Below are 23,742 nucleotides of genomic sequence, written 5' to 3'. Positions count from 1 at the left end.
TTATGAACTTGGAGAATGGACACAGATGCCATTGTTCAGCCCTTTGCCAGTTCTTGCAAGCTGGTAATAATCTCTCCAAAAGAATATTTACAATGGAGACACTGAGTCCCTGAGAAAGAGACTGCACCACTGGGCCCATGTGCACCTTACATCTGTTCTCCGTCAGTCGCGGGATTTGATTCAAACCCCAGAACAATGCTCTCTCTGCAGTTTTCTTCTTGACCCAACAATAGCTTGATACAGGGTGTGATTCAAGAGGCAAGGAGGAGACACCCAAAGCAAGATGAGATGCAGTCTAAGTCTGTGGAAAACATCCCCTGTCCAGGATTTAGACATGGAGTGCATTTGCAAACACATTACTGATCTTAATCACACACACACACACACACACACACACACACACACACACACACACACACCAGCCCCCTCCAGGATAACAAAATCTGCTTGTAATGAAAAAGGCCCTGCAGCTTCACCACGGCCTGAAACAAAAGCTTTGGCTGGAATGTTTCAAGAGGGCTTCCTAAGTGTCAGGGCCTTCAACCTCCCCAGATGTGTGCACAGATTCACACAATTAGATCTCAGCTTCCAGACCTTTTGCATGTCTAAAAGGAAGGAAATTAACACAAACCCACTCTAGGAAGAATCACAGAAAATCTAAGGGTGTCAGAATTGGAAGGACAATCTTAGAACATTGACAAGATATGATCAGAGCAAGAAGAGATACCGGGTGTGTTCTCTTTTTTTAATTTAATTTAATTTTTTATTAAATTTATTTTATTTGAAAAAAATAGAATAAGAAAAAAGAAAAACAGAAAAGAAATACAAAGCAAAATAAAGCAAAACAAAAGAGAATGTTGTCATGTGCCCAACAGAATTTCAGGGAGGATTCAAAATATATAACAACAAATTGCTACTTCAAGAAAGTAGATAGATAGATAGATAGATATAGACAGACATAGATATGTTATATATATTATGTGTGTGTATGTGTGTGTGTGTGTGTGAAGAAATTATATTCATAAATGTCCACTTTTTCTTCACTTCCTTATAAATTGTTCTTTGGTTCTCTGCATATTTAATTACTTTATTACTACTAAAGTAATTACTTAATTACTTTATTCTTTTTCCCTCTTTCATCCCAAGCAAGCTACAGTTAACAAAAAGATATATTTATGTATACAGAAATGTATAAATACATATATTTATGTATACATCTATATATATACATACACACACATAACTCACATACACACATATCTTTCCTATTTCTGCTGACTCTTTAATTAAATTCTGCTTCCTAACTTACCTTACTATTACTTCACCTCCTCCCACCCAAAGATCCCTCCCTTGTCTTCTTCCCTTGCTCTTTGCTTCCTCATCCGCCCATCCTCCTAGAAATTATAAATCATTTCCATTCCTAGTCTGCAGGCCATGGTGAGGAACCCCTTTTCTATTGAGGACCACCAACTCAATGAAGAATATCTGGAGAACCAAACAGAAGAGAATTTTAAAATGTGTATATTCAGTACCTTAAAGACCTTGATATGGCCTATCTATCTCACCAGCACAGAAGGCAGCCTGAATAAACCTTCATAATATTTATAATAATAGTTGGCATTATATATGTACATATGTGAATGTATATACATACATATGTATATATAAACATTTGTTTTACATACATATGTATTATGTGTGTGTGTGTATATATATCTATCAGCTAGCATTTATTGCTTTAAGGTTGGCAATGAACTTTACAAATGTTACATCATTTGAGCCTCACAACAATTCTAAGCGATAGATTGTATCACTACACACATTTTGAGAGAATAGAAAGCTTGAGCAAAGAAGGGACTTGCCTAGGGTTACATGGCTAATAAATACCTAGGATAGGCTTGAACTCAGGGTTGAAATGACTTCAAGCCCAATGCTCTATCTACCATGGTACCTAGCTGCTCAATTCTAAGAAATGACATGGCCCAAAAAATCACCACCTGCTGGTAAGTTCACTATGCTTGGTTTGGCAGACCCTCAGATACGCAATCTGTTACTAGCACCATATATGTTTTTTCCAACTTGCAGGAACCTATGCAGAGGTTTAACAAGGGCAGGGCCACTGGACCTTGTCTCCAAAGTACCATCACTTAAATAGCACTTCTATTTATTCAACCATAGAAATAACTTGACTTAATACCTAGTTCACAAGAATAATTAGTAAAAATTCTTCCTTTCCTTGACAGCTGAACACCAGGTGAAATCTTTCCTGTTCACAACTTTCCTCTGTTCCCCAACCATGACATTCATCTTTCCATCAACAGAGCAGTGTCTGCATTCTATCACTTCCATGGGGCTTTGTGTCCTAAAATCTAAGAGTTCTCCTTGAAGTTTACTTCACCCAGCATTCCCCCAACAATTGCATTTGTCTTTAAAAATGGATTTGAAGAATTGCAAGTAACAGTTTTGGACCTGCCAGAGGATGTGTTCCATATGGCATCCCAGAGTCCTCCACAATGCCATGGTCGGTAGTGGAAGAGTGCTTTGATGGATGGAAAAGTACACAATCAAATAGTGTGTTTCTGTGTGTGTGTGTGTGTGTGTGTGTATGTGTGTGTAAGAGAGAGGAGAAAGAGAGAAATTGCTTAACACAACAATTCTGTAAATTTAAAAAAAAGGAAAATGGAAACTTGATTCAATTAATATAATAAATTTTATCCTTTTCTATATTATGGTCAATTCAACAAGGGAAATAGAGAGTTTGGGATATTAGCATTTGGTAAGAAACCAAAAGAGAGAAAACTTGGCAATGTTTCCTGGGGACCCAAGTCCAGCAGGGGAGATACCTGTACCATCACTGGGAAAAAGTAAAAACTATATCCCTTAAGAACAGAAATTTTTCCTTAACAATTCCAATTCAATTAAATGAGGAAGATAGATAGGAAAAGGAGGTGTTGTAGAGAGTAGAGAGAGAGGACAATGAATGAAGGTTCTAAGAAAGTGAGAAGACAAGTGAAGAGACAAAGAGTTAGTAGATTCTTTTGTAAAAAGCTTTGCTACTATTCACCTAAACCATGGATATCTGGGTAAATATATCATAGATTGTTACCACTGTCCTTTAACATCCTGTGTCTCTCTCTACCACTTTAAGAATCTCCTATATCCTGGAAAACATCTTGTCATCTTTTATGTCAAAACTGCAAAGTCTTTAAAATATGGGTTTGTGTTCATTTTCCCATGAAATTTTAGACATCCTATTTAAGTATATAGGAATGCTTTACATTGATACTTCAATAAATCTGTGCAAGGAATCCCTCCATTAGTACAGATTGCAACCCATCCATGTCTTCTCATATTGCAGGACTCTTGTCTACATCTTCTCTAAATCCTCAACTTTGGGAGCCATCTAACATGCTGGAGGCTTTCCTTTAGATTTCTTTTTACCATTACTTAGATACTAATCGAGTAGATAAGCTATTTATCAGTTAGCCCTGGCTCTTGTATAAGTCATCCCAAAACCATCACATCTCCTTTTCCAGTCATGATGAAAGAAATACCTTGATTTCAGAAATTTATTTTTAGAACTTTACAGGTTTTGGTCAATTTACCAGCTATGCCTGGAAATTCCTTTACAGTCAAAAAACTGTCAAGATGCTTTATCTTTCCTCTCTGAGAGACAAGATTTGATACATCCCACAATGCCTAAAGGTTAAATTTGGAGTCACATTTATTTCATTGTTCTAGACATTTTTCTCCCAATAAAACAAAATATAACAAATAAAAATATTTTTTAAAAAAATCCCTTTCTTGTCTAACTAGACTCTAATGAAAGTAAGCTATAGCGAAAACAAGAATTATCAGGTTAGGTCTTATACACAGCTAACTTCTAAGGGAACTTGTCCTCCAGGCTTCAGGATTGCAACCCCAAAACAAAACAATATCCCTTCCTCTGGGGTTTGTCATAGGCTCCAGTGAAATGCTATCCCAGAGGTCCCCACCACTGCCTTTGGCAGATCCCATACAATATCCAAGTGCCAATCCCAAACACAGTCAGAATGGCTGCAAATCGTCAGGCAAATACAGACAACCACCAGCTGCACTAAACTCTCCTATTCCACAGCCACAGGGGGCTGATCTGCTCTTTCCAGCCTCAGGAAAAAACTTTTACTCTTAAGGAACTAAATTCTCTTCTAAGGCTTTTTATAAGACGCCAAAAGGGTGCAAATCCTATAGTGTTTCCTGAGGAGCAGGGACCAGCACCCACCATCTTGTGCAGCCACTGAGAAAAAGTAACAGCCCTCTGTCTAAAGGACACCACAGTGTCCCAAGCCCTTCCAAGGAATTAGCATTCAGGAAAGAAGCCAATCAGAATGGCTGGTGTTTCTGTATTCCAGTAGGGTAGCAATCTGAAGCTGTGCGTCCCATTCTGAAGACCCCGAAAGTAGGAGAGACACAATGCAATTTAAATTCATGGGAGAACTAAAGTCCTCAGAGTTCTTACTGCTCAGGGTGCAATAACTTTTCCATATTAATGGAAACGCTGCAGGCGTGGTGGACAGCTGACATTTAATATGAAACATGTGCAGTAAATAGCATCCTATATAAGCCTTAGAAGTACAGGAAGGCGTTGATGTAGTTGGGATTTAATGCCCTTCACAGATTCAAAAGTTGGGGAGTTCGTATAATCCTTGTTCCAATCAGCTTCTATCCCCCCACAGACTCCAGCCTCATAGAAGCCCCCATCCCTCAGAGGGCTTGTGCTCCAGCTCAGTAAATCACTGTAGAGCACAGATGTCCAAAAAGGTCAACTCAAAGGAGCATTAGTGCAAATCACAGCCACTTTGACTCCCCTGCAGCCCTGCAGAGTGGGAGCCTTCAGCAGGCTTTGTAGTCCCAAACTTGAGAAAGTGTCCATATTAAATATGGATCACTCTTAAATAAAAAGCACTTTGGAACAAGTGCTTCGGGACCAGAAGGCACTAGAGAGAGGTCCACTGCAGGACCCAAATACTTCTGAAATAGATTTCTCCTGCTCAAAATAACATGGGCTGCCTTAAGAGGCTGAAGAGCCTAGTGAGCAGCTTTCTTCAAAAACAATCTTGATAATGTGGCTCTTTTCAATAATGAGATGATTGAGGCCAGTTCCAATAGGCTTGTGATGGAGAGAACCATCTACATTCAGAATTAGAACTATCAGAACTAAATGTGGATCACAACATAGTAGTTTCATCATCTTGGTTGTGGTTTGCTTGCTTTTTTCTTATTTTTTCCTCTTTTTGATCTGATTTTTCTTGTGTAGCATGATAAATGTGGAAATATGTTTAGAAAAATTGTACATGTTCAATCTCTACTGGATTACTTGCTGTCTAGGAGAGGGGTGTGGAAGGAAGGGAAGAAGAAAAATTTGGAACACAAGGTTTTGCAAGGGTGAATGCTGAAAACTATCTTTGTATGTATTTTGAAAATAAAAAGCTATTTTTTAAAAATCCTGATAATCACATGTTACAAATGCTTTGGGAAAGATGCTTACTCAGGCAATGGGGGATCATAAATCAACAAGCATTTATTAAACAGTTAATATGTGCCAGGCATTGTGCAATGCCCTAGAGATATACAGACAAAAATGTAATAGTTTGAGCCATGAAGGAGCTTACATTCTGACATCTCTTATCACTATTAGATTCTTGCACAGAAGAACTTTCTTCTCAAGACAAGAATATCTCAGGGTGCAATTTACTTTTACTTACTTTTCTTGTAATTTACTTTTACTCTTTATTCTTGCCTTCCAACCTAAGTCAGACCACCAGCCCCAAGCAGAAATGAGCTCATGAAATTATTGAAATCCCCTAAGATTCAAAACAAATAAAAACCCCCAAACCCTGATCCGGACATCACTAACCAAATTCAGACCATATTCACCACACCAGCCACTTTACCCCATCAATGATTCTGAATTGAAAATGGAATCAGGTCTTTCTATCAGCACTAAATAGCCAGACAACATGATTCAGAGGGTTTTCCCATTGGTGTAAAGGGTAACAGAGTGCTTTCCCTAGTTGTGAGGAAGACTCACTGCTATCTCACCAATGGCCTCATAAGGATGTGTCAGGGTTAGAATTACAGTGTGGACTTAAGGAACATAGCAAAGACAAATAGTATAGAGTCCTAGACTAGAAGTTAGGAAATCTATATTCTAAGCCTACCCTTGCCATTAGCTAGCTGTGTGACCTTAGGTAAACTGGTTTTCTTCTCTGTAAAATGAAGAAACTAGACAAGATTATCTCTAGGTTCATTTTCAATTCTTATATTCTATGACTATGACTCATGATATTCTAGGATTTCAGGGATACACAGGGCTAATTCTGATTCTATAATATTCTAAGGTTAAAGGAATGCTAGTAGTGATTTGGGGCAGGAAGGTTAGGGTTAGGGTTAGGGTTAGGGTTAGTTATTATTAATTTACCACGTTTTAACATCAACCTTTTAGTATAGCCATTTATCTCTGTCTTTGTCTCTGTCTCTGTTACTATATGCCAGGCCTCTTCTAGTTTTATTATTCTATAATTCTGATTCTGTAATATTTTAGGATTCCAGAGACATTTGGAGCTGATTCCAATTCTATGATATCCTAAGATTTCAGGGATGTTAATGATGATGGTGGGGATCTTTTCAAATCAATAAGCCTTTATTAAGTATCTATCATATGCCAGACTGGGCTAAGTATCACGATATAAAGACACAGTCCCTGATCTCAAAGAGCTTACAATCTAATGATCCTTATGATATTACTAATATAAGGAGGCTTTTAGTGGATACATTTCTATTGATGTAGACTAGAAACTATACTACAATTTATGACCTTAAAAGAGTTTTCTTGGAGTGCTGAAATTTAACCAGGATCTATTAACCAGTACTGGTAAAAGATGAGCCTTCTCACCAAGAAAGCCATAGTTTCTCAAAACCAGAGAGACCTTAGAAGTGCAGTCTCCCATTTATATAGAAAACCTCTAATGCATTTTTTAAAATGTCATTGCTCATTAATTAATCATCTGGGAATAAATGATACCAATTAATTGTCTAGGGTCAGACAGGAGAGATAATATTGTGAATCATCCTACAAATAGCGGTGAGCTTAGCAATCACTGCTGAAGTAGTGCTGACCTTTCACATCTGTGTTTACCTGACCCTAGCAAATATACCTTCCCTTCTTGAAGACTCACTTAGGGGACAAGAAAAATCAGAGGACACATTCATTATAACTCCCTCACCAAGGAAGACTGTGTTCTCACCCATAGTTATGGAAGCAGCTAATAGGAAAGTTTCTCTCTCCACCTCTCTATCTCCACTCCCTATCCAATTAGTTTCTGAAAGCAAGTAATTTCTGGGGGTTCATGCAGAAATCATGCCACTTCCTTGTGTGTATGGAGGAGAAAAGGAAAAAAATTTTTTTTCTATAAAACATCTTTCCTCCTTATTCTCCTGTGCCAAAGAGAGAAGCCACTTCTCTGGATGTCCAATTCCTGAGAAGGATCAAGAGAAGAGCCAGTGGGGGAGCTTGAATCAACCATGTTATCAGATGTTGGCTATTTAATTTATTCAAGTAAAAACTAGGGAAAGAGGGATGTTCCAGTATGTGAGTGGGGACCGTGATGGCAACTCTGACTCAGCACATCTTCTTATTCTGCAGCTAGCTAAGTAGAGTTCAGAGCAGAAATGGAAGATGTGAGGAGCCCAGAAACCAGGAGATAGCCAACATTTGTATAGCACTTACTATATTCCAGATATTTGCTGAGTGCTTTATAAATATTATCTCACTTGATCACTTATACTAAATTCTTCCCAAATGAAATTCCATTTGCAATCTATGTGAGTGATCATCTACTTGGGCAGCTGGGTGGCACAGTGAATAGAGTGTCAGGCGTAGAGTCTGGAAGATCCAAGTTCAAATGTGACCTCAGACATTTAGGTATATGGCTCTGAGCAAGTCACTTAATCTATGTGCCTCAGTTTCCTCAGCTGTAAAATGGGGATAATAATAATTCCTATGTCCCAAAGTTGTTATAAGACTCAAATAAGATATTTGCAAAGCTTAAACCATTATATAAATGTTAACTATTATTATTATTCCATGAAATAAAAAGTTCGATATTTGAAGACAATTATGATGTCCTCCAAATGTTCCTTTCTGTTTTTTTGTGAAATTAACCTCATAAGACATAATCTCCAGTCATCTCATTACCTTTGGTTACCTTCATCTGGACCCACTCCAGCCTGTCAAAGTCCTACTTAAAATGTGGTACCCAGAATCAAAACCACTTAGGGTGTGACAAAAGCAGATCTGGGAATTCAGAATTCTTGCCTTCTTAGCTAAGGGCATCACACTTCCCTCAATGTAGCCTACGACTGCATAAACTTTCCCTATTACCCTCTCATCCTTTTACCTCATATTGAGATAAAGATGTGTATCAAGTGAGAACCTAGTTGGCTGAGGAGTGAGAGCTTGGGCAAGTGGTTGGAAGAAAATCAGACTGTGCAATGCTGTGCTCAAGATGCATCAGAAGACAACCCAAATATGCAAGGCACTAGAAGGCCCCCCACTGAGTAAAACAATGATAATTAATCCTAGAATCTACTGAGCAAAACAAGTAAACATTTATTGAACACCAACTATATGCCAAGCATTTTGCTTGGAGCTGGTAGTACAAAGTTCATTCATTCAAATGAAATGGATTCTATCCGAGGAGAGAAGGTGTGCATATATAGATGTGGAAAAATAGAAATAAGGTCTTTATTGATAGGAAAAATCACTAGCAATTAGAGAAGGTGAGTATTAGAAAATGTTTTGTGTAGAAAATGGGTAAAGTAAAAGTGAAGGCAATTAATGTGTAAGTAATAAGGGTAGAATGGTAAGCTGGGCCCAGGATGTGGAGGGCTTTAAATGCTAAACATAGGAGTTGGTATTTCATCCTAGAGGTAGTAGGGAACCACTGACGTTCACTGAATATGGGATTGATCTGGGTAGATCTGAGGTATAGAAAACTTACTTTGACAGCTCACTTTGATGGAGTAGAATGGGGAGAAATTTTCAGCAAAGAAACTAATTAGAATGTCCAACTATCAGATAAGGAGAAACACTGGTGCTGCTGTATATTTCTCTAATAGTGGCCAGATGGCACAGTAGATAAAGCACCAGGTCTGGACTCAGGAGAACTTTGCTTCTGAAGTTCAAATTCAGTTTCAGACATTTACTAGTGTGATGTTTGGAAAGTCATTTATCTCTGTTTGCCTCAGTTTCCTCATCTATAATATGAACTAGAGAAGGAACTGACAATCCACTCCAGTATATAAACCCTAAATAGGGTCCAAAGAGTTGGCCATCACTGAAAAAATGATTAAAAAAATACTTCTTTCCATTGCTATCCTATGAGGAAATGATGGGGAAATACCATTATTCTCATTATAAACATGAGAAAACAAAGGTCCTTCAAATTTAAAGATGTGCCTGATTTAAAAATCATCGGTTAGGAAAGCTGAGATTTTCAACAGCTACTTGTGTAGGGTCTCCCTAAGCTAAGACACCAATACTAAAATGATCATTTACCACTAGGATGTCAACAAATATATTTCCCAAAAACTAGTATAATAACTTGCATGTATTGTTATTATTGCATAATAATGGTAGAAGTTTAGAAAGTCCTTATAATCAATATGAATATAGACTGCCCGAGTTGGAAGGAACCTTAAAACATAAACCCAGAGTTAGCAAGCTTGAAAGGGTTTAAGAACATGGGATATCAGAGCTGTAGGCTATTTTTGAGCTATAACTCAATATGTAACATATATAATCCAATCTCCCCTTATTTAACATGGAAAGCCCAAAAGGGGTAGTATGATCTTGCCCCTGCTCCTCTATGCAGCTACTGGAGAGAGGACTGATAACACTGGCCTATTAGACTCTCTACATGGAAACAAACTCATTTACCAGGTGCATATTTTTCAGTCTGGTCTTCCTAAACCAAGCAACATCAACTCTGTCTGGCACGATCACTAACACATTCCCAGTCACACCAACAGCTTTACCTGTGAATGCACTTCGAGCACTTCTTTGCCACTTGGAAAGCTCTGTCTTTGGCAGCAATTCAGATTCCCTGGGGGAAACCAATGAAGTCTTCCCTGATTGAGGTCATCAATGACACTTCAGGTTGGCCTAAAAGGGGGTCCACTCTAAAGGTCTAGGAACAAATGTCCAATTCAAGTTCTGCTACTAAACTGTTATGTGGCCTTGGGCAAATAATGTGGTCCAGCAGAGAACTGCAAAGTTAGTCAGAGGACTTGGTCTTCAACCTTGCCTCTGGAACTTCCAATCAATGTAGTAAGTTATTTCATCTCTATGTGCCTCCATTTCTTCAACTGTAAAAATGAGGTGATTGAACTAGATGTTCTCTAAAGTTTTTCCTAATTCTAAATTGATGAGCCTAGGGCTTCTCCTCTCTGGATCTCTGTTTTTCATTCTATAACATGGGTACAGAATCAAATCTTGTCAGAGTGACCTTAGAGAGCTAACCTAATCTCTTTACTTTAATAAAATTACCAAAAAGCCCAAGAAGATGTGCTATGACACTATCAGGTAGGGAGCTCAGGAAAGACTTCATACAGATGTTTCCTGGGTAAAGCTTTGAAGGAAACAAGAAATCCTAAGAAGTAGGAGTGATATGGGAAGGAATAGCCTATGCTAAGGCACAGAGATAGGAAATAAGGTATTGTGTAAAGGAGCAGCAAGAAGACCAGTTTGGTTGAATTGTAGGGGGAAAAAAGAGGGGCAATACATAAAAATGTTGGAAATATAGGGTGGGGCCAGGTAGTAAAGGACTTTCAAATCTAAACAGAGGATTCTATTTTGACATTTCTGCCTCAAGTCTACCCCTACTCTAATCTATCCCCACTCAACTATAAGGTGATTTTTCTTTTTTTAAATGATTTGCCCAGGATCACACAGCTAGGAAAGTGTCTGAAGTTAGTTTTGAACTCAGGACCTCCCGAATCCAACCAGGGCCAGTACTCTATCCACTGTACCATTTAACTGCCCCAATAAGGTGATTTTTCTAAAGCAAAGACCTATCCATATCATATCCTTGCTCAATGAGCTCCAGGTTATCTCCCTATTACTTCCAGTATCAAATATTTTTCCCCTCTGTTGGACTTTTAAACCTCATCATAAACTGCCCCTTTTTTACCCTTCCAATCTCTACTCCCCCATGTGTAGACTACTATCTGCCTACCCTGACTAACCTGGTGTTCCTCAAGAGCCTCATCTCCCATCTTTATCCTATTGCATTGATTGCCCCCCCCAATCCATACCCACAAACATCTGCTCCTCATCTCCACCTGGCTTTCTTCAAGACTCAGCCTGAATCCAATCTTGTACTAAAAACAAAAACAAAAACAAACAAACAAGCAAACAACAAAAAAAAAAAAAAAAAAAAAAAAAAAACTTTCCCAGTCCCCTTAGCTTCCCCTTTCTGATGTATTCCATATAATTCTATTTTGTGCCTGATTATTTCCATGCTGTCTCCCCCTTTAACATATAATTCTTTGAGGAAAAAAATTACTTTTGCTTTTCTTTCTGTCCCCAGCACTTAGCACAGTGCCTGACACGTGGTAAGAACTTAACCAAATCCATGTTAATTTGACTAGATTTTAGGAGACTAGGAAGCCATTAGAGTTATTGAGTAGGAGAGTGACATAGTAAGTCACTTCAGAAAAATCATTGTGGCAGCTATATGGGGAAAGAATTAAAGAGAAACTGATAATACAATCAAAGCAAAGCAATTTAGAACTATCCAAAAGTCTATCAAAGTGTGCATATCCTTTGATCCAGTAATACCACTACTTCAAAGAGATTTTTTAAAGGGAAAAGGACCTATTTATGCAAAAATATTTATAGCAGCTCTTTTTGTGGTGGCAAAGAATTGTAGATTGAGGCAATTTTTATCAATTGGGGAATGGCTGAACAAGTTATAGTATATGATCATGATGAAATATTATTGTGCTATGAGGAATGTTGTGGGAGATAGTTTCAGAAAAACTTGGAAAGACTTACATGAACTGATACAAAGTGAGCAGAATTGGGAGAACATTGTATCCAATAAGAGCAGCATTGTATGATAATCTGCTGTGAATGACTTAGCTCTTCTCCAAAATATATTGATTCAAGGTAATTCTAAAGGATTTTTGATGAACAATGCTTCAGAGAAAAAACTGATAGAATATGAATGCAGATTAAAGCATACTACTTTTCACTTTATTTATCCTGTGGTTTGTTTTTGCTTTGTTTTGTTTCGGCTTTGACTTCTTTCACAACATGACTGATATGAATTAAAAAAAAAAACTAAAAGACTTAAGGCAGGAACTCCAATTAAGAAGGATATTATAGTAGTCCAGGTGAGAAGAAATGAGGGCTTGAACTAGCCTGTCTTAGAAATAGCATTAATGAGAGCCAAATTTGATAAGAATTTTGTATGGGCTTTAGAGAGAACACAGAAAAAAAGAAAAACTATTTGCTTAGTTTTTTTTAATTAAAAGACAGAAGATGGCACAAAACAGGAAAGGCAAACCACCGACTATTTCTGTTAAGACCCCAATGGAGGTAACCCAAGATCCTGAAACCAAGATCTTTGAGAATGGCAGTGTCTCTTAGACCCTCAGCCCTCGAAGAGAAGAGTAATTACTATAGTGAAGGAGTCCACCTTCCTCACCATCACCAAGATCAACTGGTGATTAGCAGTTGGGCAGGTAAACCCAAGAGCCCTTGGACTGACAGCACCCCCCTTTCCCAAAAATTGATCCATTTTTCAAGCCCAGCCACCAAAGCCATCATTCCAAAAGGCAAAGCCTATGGAGATACAGCTGGGAAACTACTTCAGGCACTTCATCGGTAACTACTCAAGACCCCAAAAAGAAAGCTTTTGTCAGCAAAGTCCCTGCATTGTCAAATAGTTCAGCATCAGAAAATTATATGATTTTATCACTAAAAATAACATTAAAGATGCATTACCATCTGCTGCGTCATTACACTCTAAGGACTATGGGACTTTTCCATCTCGCTTGCAATTGAAATCTCCTCTGTATGTGGTCTCCTCTATTTGAGGAGTTCCTTTTGTACCTGAGCCCCATGCTTTGTACATAGTAAGCACTCAATAAGTGCCTTTTAAATGTATTCATTCATACTTTTGTGGCTGCTTTATTAGTCTAGAGTATTTGTGAAATATTTATTTTATTTTTCTTTTTAAGGCATAGGGCTATCAAAGGGCTATCAAACTGTGCATAGCTTTGATCCAGTGGTGTCTTTTTTTGGGCCTATATCCCAAAGAGATCATATAAAAGGGAAAAGGACCCATATGTGAAAAAAAGGTTGTAGCAGCCCTTTTTGTAGTGATAAAGAACTGGAAAGTGAGAGGATGCCCATCAGTTGGAGAATGACTGAATAAGTTAGGATATATGAATGTTATGGAGTATTATTGTTCTATAAGAAATGATCAACAGGATGATTTCAGAAAAGCCTGCAGAGACTTATATTAACTGATGCTAAATGAAGTGAGTAGAACCAAGAGAACACTGTACACAGCAACAACAAGATTATGTGACAATCAATTCTGAAGGATGTGGTTCTTTTCAACAATGAAGTGATTCAGGCCAATTCTAATAGACTTGTGAGAGAGGCTCATCTGCATCTGGAGAGAGGACTGTGGGGACTGAATGTGGATCACAACATAGTATTTTCATCTTTTTCATTGTTGTTGTTTGTTTGCTTTTTGTTTCCTATCTCATTTTTTTCTTTCTTGATCTGATTTTTCCTGTGTAGCATGATAATTGTGGAAATATGTATAGAAGAATTGCACATGTTTGACATATATTGGATTATTTGTTGTCTGGGGTGGGGAAGAGAAGGAAAAAAAAATTGGAACACAAGGTTTTGCAAGGGTGAATGTTAAAAACTATCTTTGCATATATTTTGACAATAAAAATATTTTTAAAAGATAAGTTTTTTATTTAAAAAGTTTTAAGAATAGCAATGACTATTAATAATTATAATAATAACAATTCATATTTCTATAACATTAGAAAATTTTAAATTTTGAATATTTAAAACCTTAGAAAGTTCTTGACTTCTGATAGAGAGGCATCAGGGTCTAATGAATAAAGAGTCTTCTTAAAGGCCAGGAATATCCAGATTCAAGTCCCTGTAACATTTACTGGTTGTGACTCTAGACAAGTTATTTAAGGGGTTGACATATTAGTAGAAGGAATTTCCTCACCCTAAACCAATGAAATCACAGTTTCATTGTCTATTCTTATCCTTCCTTCACCTAAATAACCCTGTAATATAGGTAATATACATATTATACCTATTTTACAGATGTGTAAACTGAGACTGGAAAAGCCAAGTGATTTCTCCTATGATCACAGTTAAGCATCTGAACCAATATTCAAACTCAAATTTCTCCTGATTTCAAACCCAGAGTTTTTTTCCCTTCTATCATGTTTATCCCTCAAGGTTTAGATTTATCAGACCATAAGAATCCTCTTTCCCTTTAAGAAGCAGGAAAGAAAATGTCTCTATGAGGATCAATTGTTTGGTAAAATTTTGCTTTTGCTAATTGAGACAAATATTCACAATGACTGGCTTTTGTTTCCCATTTACTCTGGACAGCAGCCTATGGATACTCAGAATTATTGAACAGAGCGCTAGTAGGCTCATTGTCCTGGGAAGCCTAGGCCAGACACGCAGAGTCTCAAGTCCTCATTGTCCCCCACATTGACTATTTTAGCTTCTGCCAGATATTCAGAATAACTGCCCTTAGGCCCAAGGCCCCTGCTTTGCCTTCTGCAGCTTCCCCTAGAGACTTAGTATTGGAAGTGAAGAAAAAAGTCCATTCTCTGCACTAGCATAAATAACATTTCGCAAACACCTTCATTTCCCTAGAATCCCCTCTCCACCAAACTCACATCATCCTGTAGACAGGACTAGTACTGAAGTCTGTAGTTTTCAACATAGCCAGGCCTCCCTGATTTGGGCTGAATGGGAAAGGGCCCTCTGAATTCATCCAAAGTAAGAACTGCAGAATCTTCTTAGAGAACTATAGTCTTCTTTGGTTTGAATTTTCAGGTCTGTAAATAATGTCATCCAGCCTGACAAAGTATTACTGAACACAGTAAAAGACAAAAATAACCAGTGATTTAAATCAATCCTTTATGTATATATCAGTGGATAAGAATCCTTATTCTGAAGTAGGTTAAACATTACCTCAGCAATCATGTTTACATTAATTACTCATTAAAGCACTTTTCAACTCAACAAACATTTATTAAGCACCTCTTCTATGGCTTAATAAATGGATAGAAAGTATAAATATGAATTTCATCCCTCATCAGTTTAAATTATGACAAATATCTAATTAACAGCATCCACTATAATGACATTTTGAAGCTTATAAGCAATTTATATTCTGAATGCAATTAAAGGGAACAAAGGTGAACTCTGTACATTTTAATCAGTTGTTTTAATAATAAAATATGTCTGGTGACACCTCTCATATAATTTCTTACTATAATGATTGCCTATACTTATTACTAAATTGAGAGTCCAATCTCATAGGACATGTATCAACAAGCATATATTAAGTGTCTAGTGTTTATAAGCTAGAGAATAGCAGTATAATATAGTGGAGAAAAATCTGAGTTTAAGGTTGGTTTCTAACATAGATTAATTAGCTGTGTGACTAGAACAAGTGGATACACTCTAGGCTGAGCCTAGAGTGTAAAGTGGGCCTAGAGAAAGATAAATCTTCCCAAGTTCAAATTTAGCCTCAGACACTTCCTAGCTCTGTGACTCTGGCCAAGTCACTTAATCCTGATTGCCATAGTATCCTCATCAGTAAAATGACTGGAGAAAGAAATGGCAAACTACTCCAGTATCTTTGCCAAGAAACTCCAAATGGGATCATGAAAAGTCAGACATACCTGAAAAATGACTGAACAACCAAGTCCTCAGATAACTAGGCCTAGATAGTTGTAGAACAGTTGTCAATATACATTGGCAGATGAATTTTCCTCACCAGGAATTCCCCACACAGTTGATATACCAGGTCTATATCAACATGCTAGGGTCTAATAACAGAAAAAAATGAGAAATAGCCTCTGCCCTCAAGACATTGAGTTACATTCAATCTGAAGAAGCAACATGTATGGGTATAATAAAAAAATACAGATGAAATAAGAGCACTGGCAGGTGGGAGAATCAAAAAAGTTCTTATTAGAAGATGGTACATGAGCTAAGCTCTCAAAAGAAACTAGGGACTCCAAGAGACAAAGCATGGAGGTAGGAGATGGAACGTAAGGCAGATCAATAACAAATCTAGTTTGGTTGGAATGCAGAATGCACAAAAAGGGAATGACATATCATAAACTTGAAAATATAGGCGGAAGCCAAATTGTCATTGTGTTAATCAGAATTCCTCTTTGTTGCTGTTAAGTCATTTCAACTGCTTCTGTTTCTTTGTGAATGGCACTATCTGGGGTTTTCTTGGCAGAGATTGGAGTGGTTTGCAAGCAGGGTTAACTTACCTAAAGTCACATAACTGTTTGTTGTTTGTATTTATTTCTCAAAGGGTACCATGAAATCAGGGAACTGATTCCATGACATGCAAGTGAATTGGATTTAAGTGAGGGAGGGCTGTGCAAGATCACCTGTCTCACTTTCCCCTTCAGAGCCATCTGCGTCCCGTGGCAAGATATATATCAAGACAACTGGAGATGGCCCTGAATGAAATGGGAGACCTTGACCTCTGTAAGCTAAGATCTTCAATAAGTCTCAATTTGATTGAGGCAACACTCATTCAATGTCGGTAGGTAGATAGCAATTGAGGTAAAGAATCTCCTCTTTCACCTAGTCCAAAGAAAAAGAAGAAGAAGCAAAAACTATAAATCTGGGAGGGGAAGACCTTTAGGGCTTCTGCCCAAAGTATATAAAAGATTGCTATTTACAATATAAATTGTTCTCCTGGTTCTGCTCACTTTACTTTACATCAATTCATATCAGTCTTCCAAGGTTTTTCTGAAATCATTCCTTTCATTATCTCTTACAGTATTCCATCATATTTACAGCTTGCTCAACCATTCCTCATTTATGTATCCCCTCAGCTTCCAAGACTTTGCCATCACAAAAAGAGCTGCTATGGATATTTTTGTATCTGTATATGTCCTTTTCACATTCTCTGCTGCCTTTGGTTTGATTTTGGTATAGATTTAGTGGTGGTTTCATTGGGCCAAGGATATGCATAGAGGCATAGCTCTAAATTACTTTCCAGAATTTTAGACCAGTCTATAGCTCTACCAATAATGTATTAAAATGCATTTTTCTACTGATCTTCCAGTATTTGTCATCTTCCTTTTTTGTCAACATGCCCAATCTGTAGGTATGAAGTGGTATCTCAGAGTTATTCATATTTGTTCTAATTATTAATGATTTAGAGCATTCTTCATATTGATAGGTTAAATATTTTCCTCTGAAAACATCCTCTTTATATTCTTTTACATTCATCAAATGGGAAGTGGCTTATTCTTATAAATTTGACTTCATTTTCTATAGTTCTTAGAAATGAGACCTTTATCAGAGAAATCCAGTAAACAAAGTTTTTTCCCAAATCTTATTTCTCTTCTAATTTTAGCTGCATTGTTTTTGTTTGTACAAAATCTTTTTTAATTTTTATCTAGTCAAAGAAGTCTATTTTGCCCTGTAAATCTTCTTATCTCTTGTGTTGTCTTTTATTCTTAAAACAATATAAAGAGCCAATAGAGCTTTTTGAACAGTGTAAGTGACATGGTCAGACCTGTCCTATAGGAATGTGACATAAACAATCAGGTGGAGAATGGATCATAAAAGGGAGGCTGGGAGACCAACAAAGCTAGGGAGTGACTATTCACATTTAGAGATACTTATCCTTAAAAAAAAAAATCTGCACACATCAGCTCCCATAGTACATTTGAATATTGATTCACAGATAATTTTCTACTCAACAGAAAAAATGATATAAAGAGTCTGGGTGTCACGAAAAGTCATTCAGAAACAATAATAGAAACCCTTTTATGCAGTTATATAAGTTAATGTGAAAACAATATTAACTTTGCACTCTATTGGGGGGGGGCAGAGTTTGGTGTTTTGTTTTGTTTTTTCCTTTTTTTCAGATCAACAAGTTCTGAGCTATCTGAGTACTGGGTCCTACTTTTCACTTTCCAGAAAAAGGCCTATTTTATAAAGTGAGGGATGCTCTACTATGTCTAAGGATTTTTATTGATGATCCCTTGGAGGAAGGGACTCATCTTTGGAAATATCAAATCTGAAAAGCAGCTTCATTTTGACTAAGTAGATTAAAGTGTAGGTCCCCGAAGCATTTATGTCTCCTAAACCCATTCTTTGTCTGCCTAAGCCTGTCAAAGAAGAGTTTTCTAAGATTCACAGAGCCAGTCAACTCTATCCAACAGCAGGGTACAGAAAAGTATGGAACAATTACCTCTAGTGGAAACATAAGCCTGCAACAGAGAAGGAGAAATCATGGGAGCAGAGCAGCAATTCATGACAAAAACCGCCTTTCTCAACTAGACAGAGTGAGTGTGTGCCACGTAGCAATTAGTGTTAAACACACAGTGCGCCTGCTTCAGATGTCTGGCACTAACAGATACAGTCTGACCACTTGTCTTGCATTCCAAACTCAAAATCTGCAGTTTCAGGCCTGTCGCTCCACCCGGAACATCCCTGTCCAGATCAGGGCCAGCAAGTGTTAGAGTTTTTTCTCCCATTCACGGAGGACGACCCATTTAGGCTCAGAGAAATGCCCCACTCTGAATCTAAGCAAATACTGGGACTTCACCCCAACCTCTGATCTCATCTCATTTTCCAAACCCAGGTCAGTCTGTCCTGGCTGCAGCATCTCTTCATGTTTAATCATGAATATTGGAAACTGAATATTTGTAAAAACTGAATCTAGGGGCTATAGTTTTGTAGTTAAAGGGTGGAAGTAACAGAAAAGAGGCAAAAAACAAGTACTGGGGACAGGAATGGGTAAATTTCTGTATTTGCACATACTCCTATCCCTACTCCTAACCCCTGCCAAAAAGGGTAAAAGCAAACTACATTTCCAAACCCCAGGGTACAAGATCCAGAGCATAGCATGCCAACAAGTGTCTGACAGTTTGATTCAATGCAATACTGAGTCTGTACATCTTGAGATTCAGGAGCTAGGGAATAACCAGGAATTTCTGCACTGTGGATGCTGTCCAATTACCAATTTATAAAACAAGCCCTAGGAAGCTAACTTCCTCCCTCTTTCCTTACCCCCTCCTCATCACAAAATAACCAGACCAAAAGAGTTAAGCATCTACTAAGCCAGCACTACTTATCAGGAACTGAGAGGTTAGGGGGAGGTAAGGCACAAAAGAAATAACAGCTATGCCCCTGCCCTTTTGGGGACTGTAACCACAAGTATCCTGAGAAAGATACTAAATACAGAGAGAGGATGGGGGAAGTAGTTTCACAGAAAGGGCTTGCTGAGCCAAAGGGAGCTCTGTGGAGATAGCTACTAGCCACACCAAGCTAATAGATGGATCAGCCCTATCAAATGAGGTGATATGTGTGAAACATGATATGTGAAGCACTATACAAATGTCGGCTGTTACAGCTACAGAATCATAGAATCTGGGCTTAAAGTCGATCTACACTTAGTCTTCCACCTATTGCAAGGAATCTCCTTCTGTTTTATTCCTGACAAGGTGAGAGAGAAGGAGGGCTTTTAGTCCCCACTTGAATAGTTCCCATGATCCAGAGCTCACCATCTAACAAAGCAACCTTGTTAGAAAGGTTTGCCTTAAATTAAATCAAAATCAACCTCTTTGAAACTTTCTAGACATCCCCTCTGAACCATGATGGTCCTTCAGATATTTGTCATCATCTATCATGCTCCTCTAAGTCCCTAGGGTAGATAACCCCACTTCTTTTTAACTGATTCTCACAGGATATACTAACTACCTAGATCCCTCACAATCCTTCTTAACTACCCTCCTCTATTCATGTACAAATGAACCTAATTGCAACCCAAGGCTATTCTTGCTCTGGACTATTCCAGCTGCATTGCTGGGCAGAGACTGAATTTGTGATTCTTAACGCATGCACTGTATAAGAGAAAAGGACTCACCAGTCCATCACAGTTACTGATAGCAACAGAAGCATTAGGCAGACCAGTAATGCCTCCCACATAGAGGCAGTTCCCCAAGAGTGGCTCTACTCGAGTCTCATGGGAATCTTCCTGCCATTCAACAGTCGCACCCGGGGCCACAAGCCGGGAGTTCCGCCGCAGCCTGAAGTGGAAGTCTCTTCCAAACACAGTGACATTGTAAAATATCTGTTCGTTGACATTCTCCCTGGGCAAGTCCCCAACATCCCTCCGGGATCGGCCTTTACCAGCTCCAGATACCAAATGTGATAAGAACTTGCCCTCTGCATCTGTGCTGGTTGGGATAACAAGTCTATACTCCTCTATGTTTCCCAGAAGTGGACCTGAAAATGGAAGGGGTAAGAAGATATGTAAAATTAAACTCAATTTTCCATCATCCCAAGGTCATCTTTTCCAAACCCTTCATTTTACAGATGGGGAAACTGAGGCCAAAAAGAAGTGATTTGTCCAAGGTCACATAATGAAGAAGCTTGCAGGACCAGGATCTGATTCCAGATCCCTCAATATCCAAGACTGGGATCTTTTCCCGGGACCATGTTGCCTCCTCCTTAATAAGCTTAGATATAGAAGGTGGCAACATCAAAGACCAGGGGATATTTAAAAGCCTAGGCTGTCACCAATTGGAGAAAAGAACCAAAGACAGAAATGAGACGGCAACATGAGTACTTCCCATCCTCATCCACTTTGGTGAATACCATTTAGCCACGGACATCCTAAGAGTTCCCACCAATGCTAACCATTGGTCACCTCACTGGGCTAGGATGCAGTAGATTTCGATGAACCCCAGTTCTCACAATGCACTGGGAATGAGGGAGGTGTGGGACAAGAGGGAGGGAGGGAAGGAGAGAGGGAGACCGAATGGAGGGGAATCTTCAGAGGCCACAGGAGGGGAAACCCATAAACACCAGCAGGTCATCAACTTAAAATGCTCTAACTGGCCTCAGCCTGTCTGGGCTTCCCTAATTTCTCTCTGGGAAACACACGGTCCAATCGCAGGGAGGTTCCTGTTGGAGATTCCCACGCACAGCAGGCGCCCTGGGCAGTTGGGAAGGGGAGTGTCATTGGCCAACTGGGGTAGCTCCATGAGATCCCCCAGAGAGGAACCTGGTGGTAGTGTTCTTTAACCCTTTGAGGGGAAAGACCTCTCTTCTACTTTTGTGCCCCGTGCTGGCAGCTGGGTTTGGCCCTTCCAGGGATAAGCACTAAGTGAAACTTGATGCTTGAATTAGAGTTTGCGGTCCAGGGGCTCCAGCTGAGGAAGGAGCGAATTGCATTTTCCCCATCCTCCTCGTCCCTCCGTTTGCGGTCCCCAACAAGAACGTTGGGTGGGGGTAGGAGTGGGCAGAGGCTGGTTCTGGGGTCCCTGCCTCAGGTTTCTCGGGTTCTACTCGCCGGGGCACTGAAGACTGAGGGCGCCACGTCCCCCCAACCCGCGTCTTCTCCAGGGCTCCCGGGGCTTCGAGACTGGGCGCGCCCCGGCCCCAAAGTTAGCCAACTCACACTCTGGGCGAGCGGAGTTAGCCTAAGTCCCTTTGGAGCGGGGCAGGGGGATCGGAGTCCGGGCTGGAGCGGGACCTACCTCGGGGGCCGGAGCGGCTCAGGGCGCCCGTGGGCAGTGGCGGCAGCAGCAGCAGCGCCCAGCAGAGCAGGAAACGAGCGGCTCCCGCTGGTAGATCCATGGCAGCCGAACCGCAGCCCGAGCCCCGCACGCGGAGCCGCGCTAAAGTTGCCCGCGAGCCGCCCAGCCCACATCTGGGGCAGCTGGAGCCGCCCGCAGCTGCAGTCCCCCGGGGCGCGGGGCGGAGGGAGGGGAAGGCTAGGGGCGCGGCGTGGGGAGGAAGAGAAGGAGGAGACGAAGAGGCGAGGACGCCCCAGCCTGCGGTGACCCGGCTGCTTCTCCTCAGCGCGTTTGTTCACTCAGCGGCGGCTCCTTCCCTGCCTCCCTCCTTCCCTCCCCTACCTCGCTCCCTCCCGCCCGAGCCCACACGCTGCAATCGCAGCGAAGCAGAGACACCAGGAGGCGGTTCGAGGGTAACGCCAAGAGGCCGGGGCGCGCAGTGAAGTCAGGCTGATTGACGGAAAAGCTGCCCGCCCAGCTTCGCATGGGGCCAGCCCCGAACCCGGCTATCTCCTGTCCTTGTGGGAGGTGGCCCGAGTCCGAGGAGAGTGAGGGGGACCGCAGAGAGGGTCAAACTTCGGCTCCCGGCTCTCCTTGGCGCCTCCACGCTCTCTCTCCAAAGCACCTTCTCCTGCGTACGCCCCACCTCCGTGCGCCCTGGAGCTCCGCGCTGCGCCAAAGTTGCTTTTCTTGTGTTCTTAACAGAAAAGGGAGTCGGGGTCCGAGGGATAGGCCAGCTGATTGTCACGGCTACTAAGCTTCCGCTGCTTAGGTAGGAGAGGAGAGTGAATCTTGCTTCCTCAGTCCACACAGGGCCCCAGAATCTAATAGACGGGGCAGACTTTCCTACTGTGCTCAGGGACCTAGGGTCCCTTTATGGGGAGATCAGCAAGTCAAGAAAGACTTGAAAGGAAACGGGAACTCTCAGGAGGCTCACAGTCCTAGAAGGAGATAAAAGGAGCAACAAACAAATGCTACAAATCAAGCAGGAGGGAGTAAGGTCCAGAAAGGGACGGGGAACAAGCAGGAGATTATGGGAGATTCACAGAAGGGAAGTTCATTTCAACCTGGACGAGCAGGTTTCAAGGAAAAGGTGCCACTAACTGGACCTGAAAAGTTGTATAGGTTTTTGAGGAAAAGAACATCTAGGTAAAGGGATTGACATGAGTAACGTCTCAAAAAAAGAGGGAAATTAGTATTATGTTTGGTGATAGTGAGTAGACCAGTCGGGTCGGTGTATAAGGAATATGGAAAAACGGGACGCCTGAGTTTTTCTAAAACCTGGACTGGAAGCGAAGAAGCGTGCACAGCTCCTGACTGATAGGAAGCACTTAATCAAATGCTTGTTGGCAGATTGATTCTGCACAGTTTTATCTTTGCACCTGATCTGTTTTTAATTAGCTGAGTCTGATTCTTTGTGAGCCTATTTGGAGTTTTCTTGGCAAAGATACTGAAGTAGTTTGCCATTTCCTTCTTCAACTCACTTTACAGAGGAGGAAACTGAGGCAAACAGGGTTAAGTCACTTGGTCAGGATGACACAGCTAGTTCGTGCTTGGGGTCATGTTTAAGTCAGTTCCTCCTGACTCCAGGGCTGACACTTTATTCCATCACCTAGCTGCCTGAGGACTCCTTTTTACTTTTCTTTTTATCCCCAGAGATTAGCACAGTGCCTGGCACTTAGTAGGCACTTAATAAATGTTTATTAACTGATTAACTCACTTTTTAAGTGGCAGGAAAGCAACCCTATTTAGTTGCTTTTCTCAGACCTGGACAATCCCTACAGGAACCCTCCTCCATGTCAGCGGAATTAGGCTTCTTACTGTTGGCTAAATATAACATAC

The 23,742-nt window shown here is 40.1% G+C and overlaps 1 protein-coding gene across 2 annotated transcripts in view; it reads right to left on the bottom strand.

The window, feature by feature from the left end:
- The window catches only part of ADAMTS2 (ADAM metallopeptidase with thrombospondin type 1 motif 2), a 451,708-nt gene extending 428,982 nt beyond the window's left edge, over positions 1 to 22,726 (bottom strand). Inside the window, exons 1-2 of one of the 2 annotated variants that reach the window (XM_031953540.1) lie at positions 21,862 to 22,726; positions 20,244 to 20,605 (exon numbers count right to left, since the gene is read on the bottom strand). In XM_031953540.1, the coding sequence (XP_031809400.1) occupies positions 20,244 to 20,605; positions 21,862 to 21,961 (462 nt within the window). In that variant the 5' untranslated portion in view covers positions 21,962 to 22,726. The remainder of the gene's footprint in view (positions 1 to 20,243; positions 20,606 to 21,861) is intronic. The other variant, XM_031953539.1, reaches the window with a different exon arrangement.
- Between the last annotated feature and the right edge of the window lie 1,016 nt (positions 22,727 to 23,742).

The sequence above is a fragment of the Sarcophilus harrisii genome, chromosome 2 (genome assembly GCF_902635505.1).
Source record: "Sarcophilus harrisii chromosome 2, mSarHar1.11, whole genome shotgun sequence".
Lineage (NCBI taxonomy): Eukaryota > Metazoa > Chordata > Mammalia > Dasyuromorphia > Dasyuridae > Sarcophilus > Sarcophilus harrisii.
This window is presented reverse-complemented; position numbering and strand designations above follow the sequence as displayed.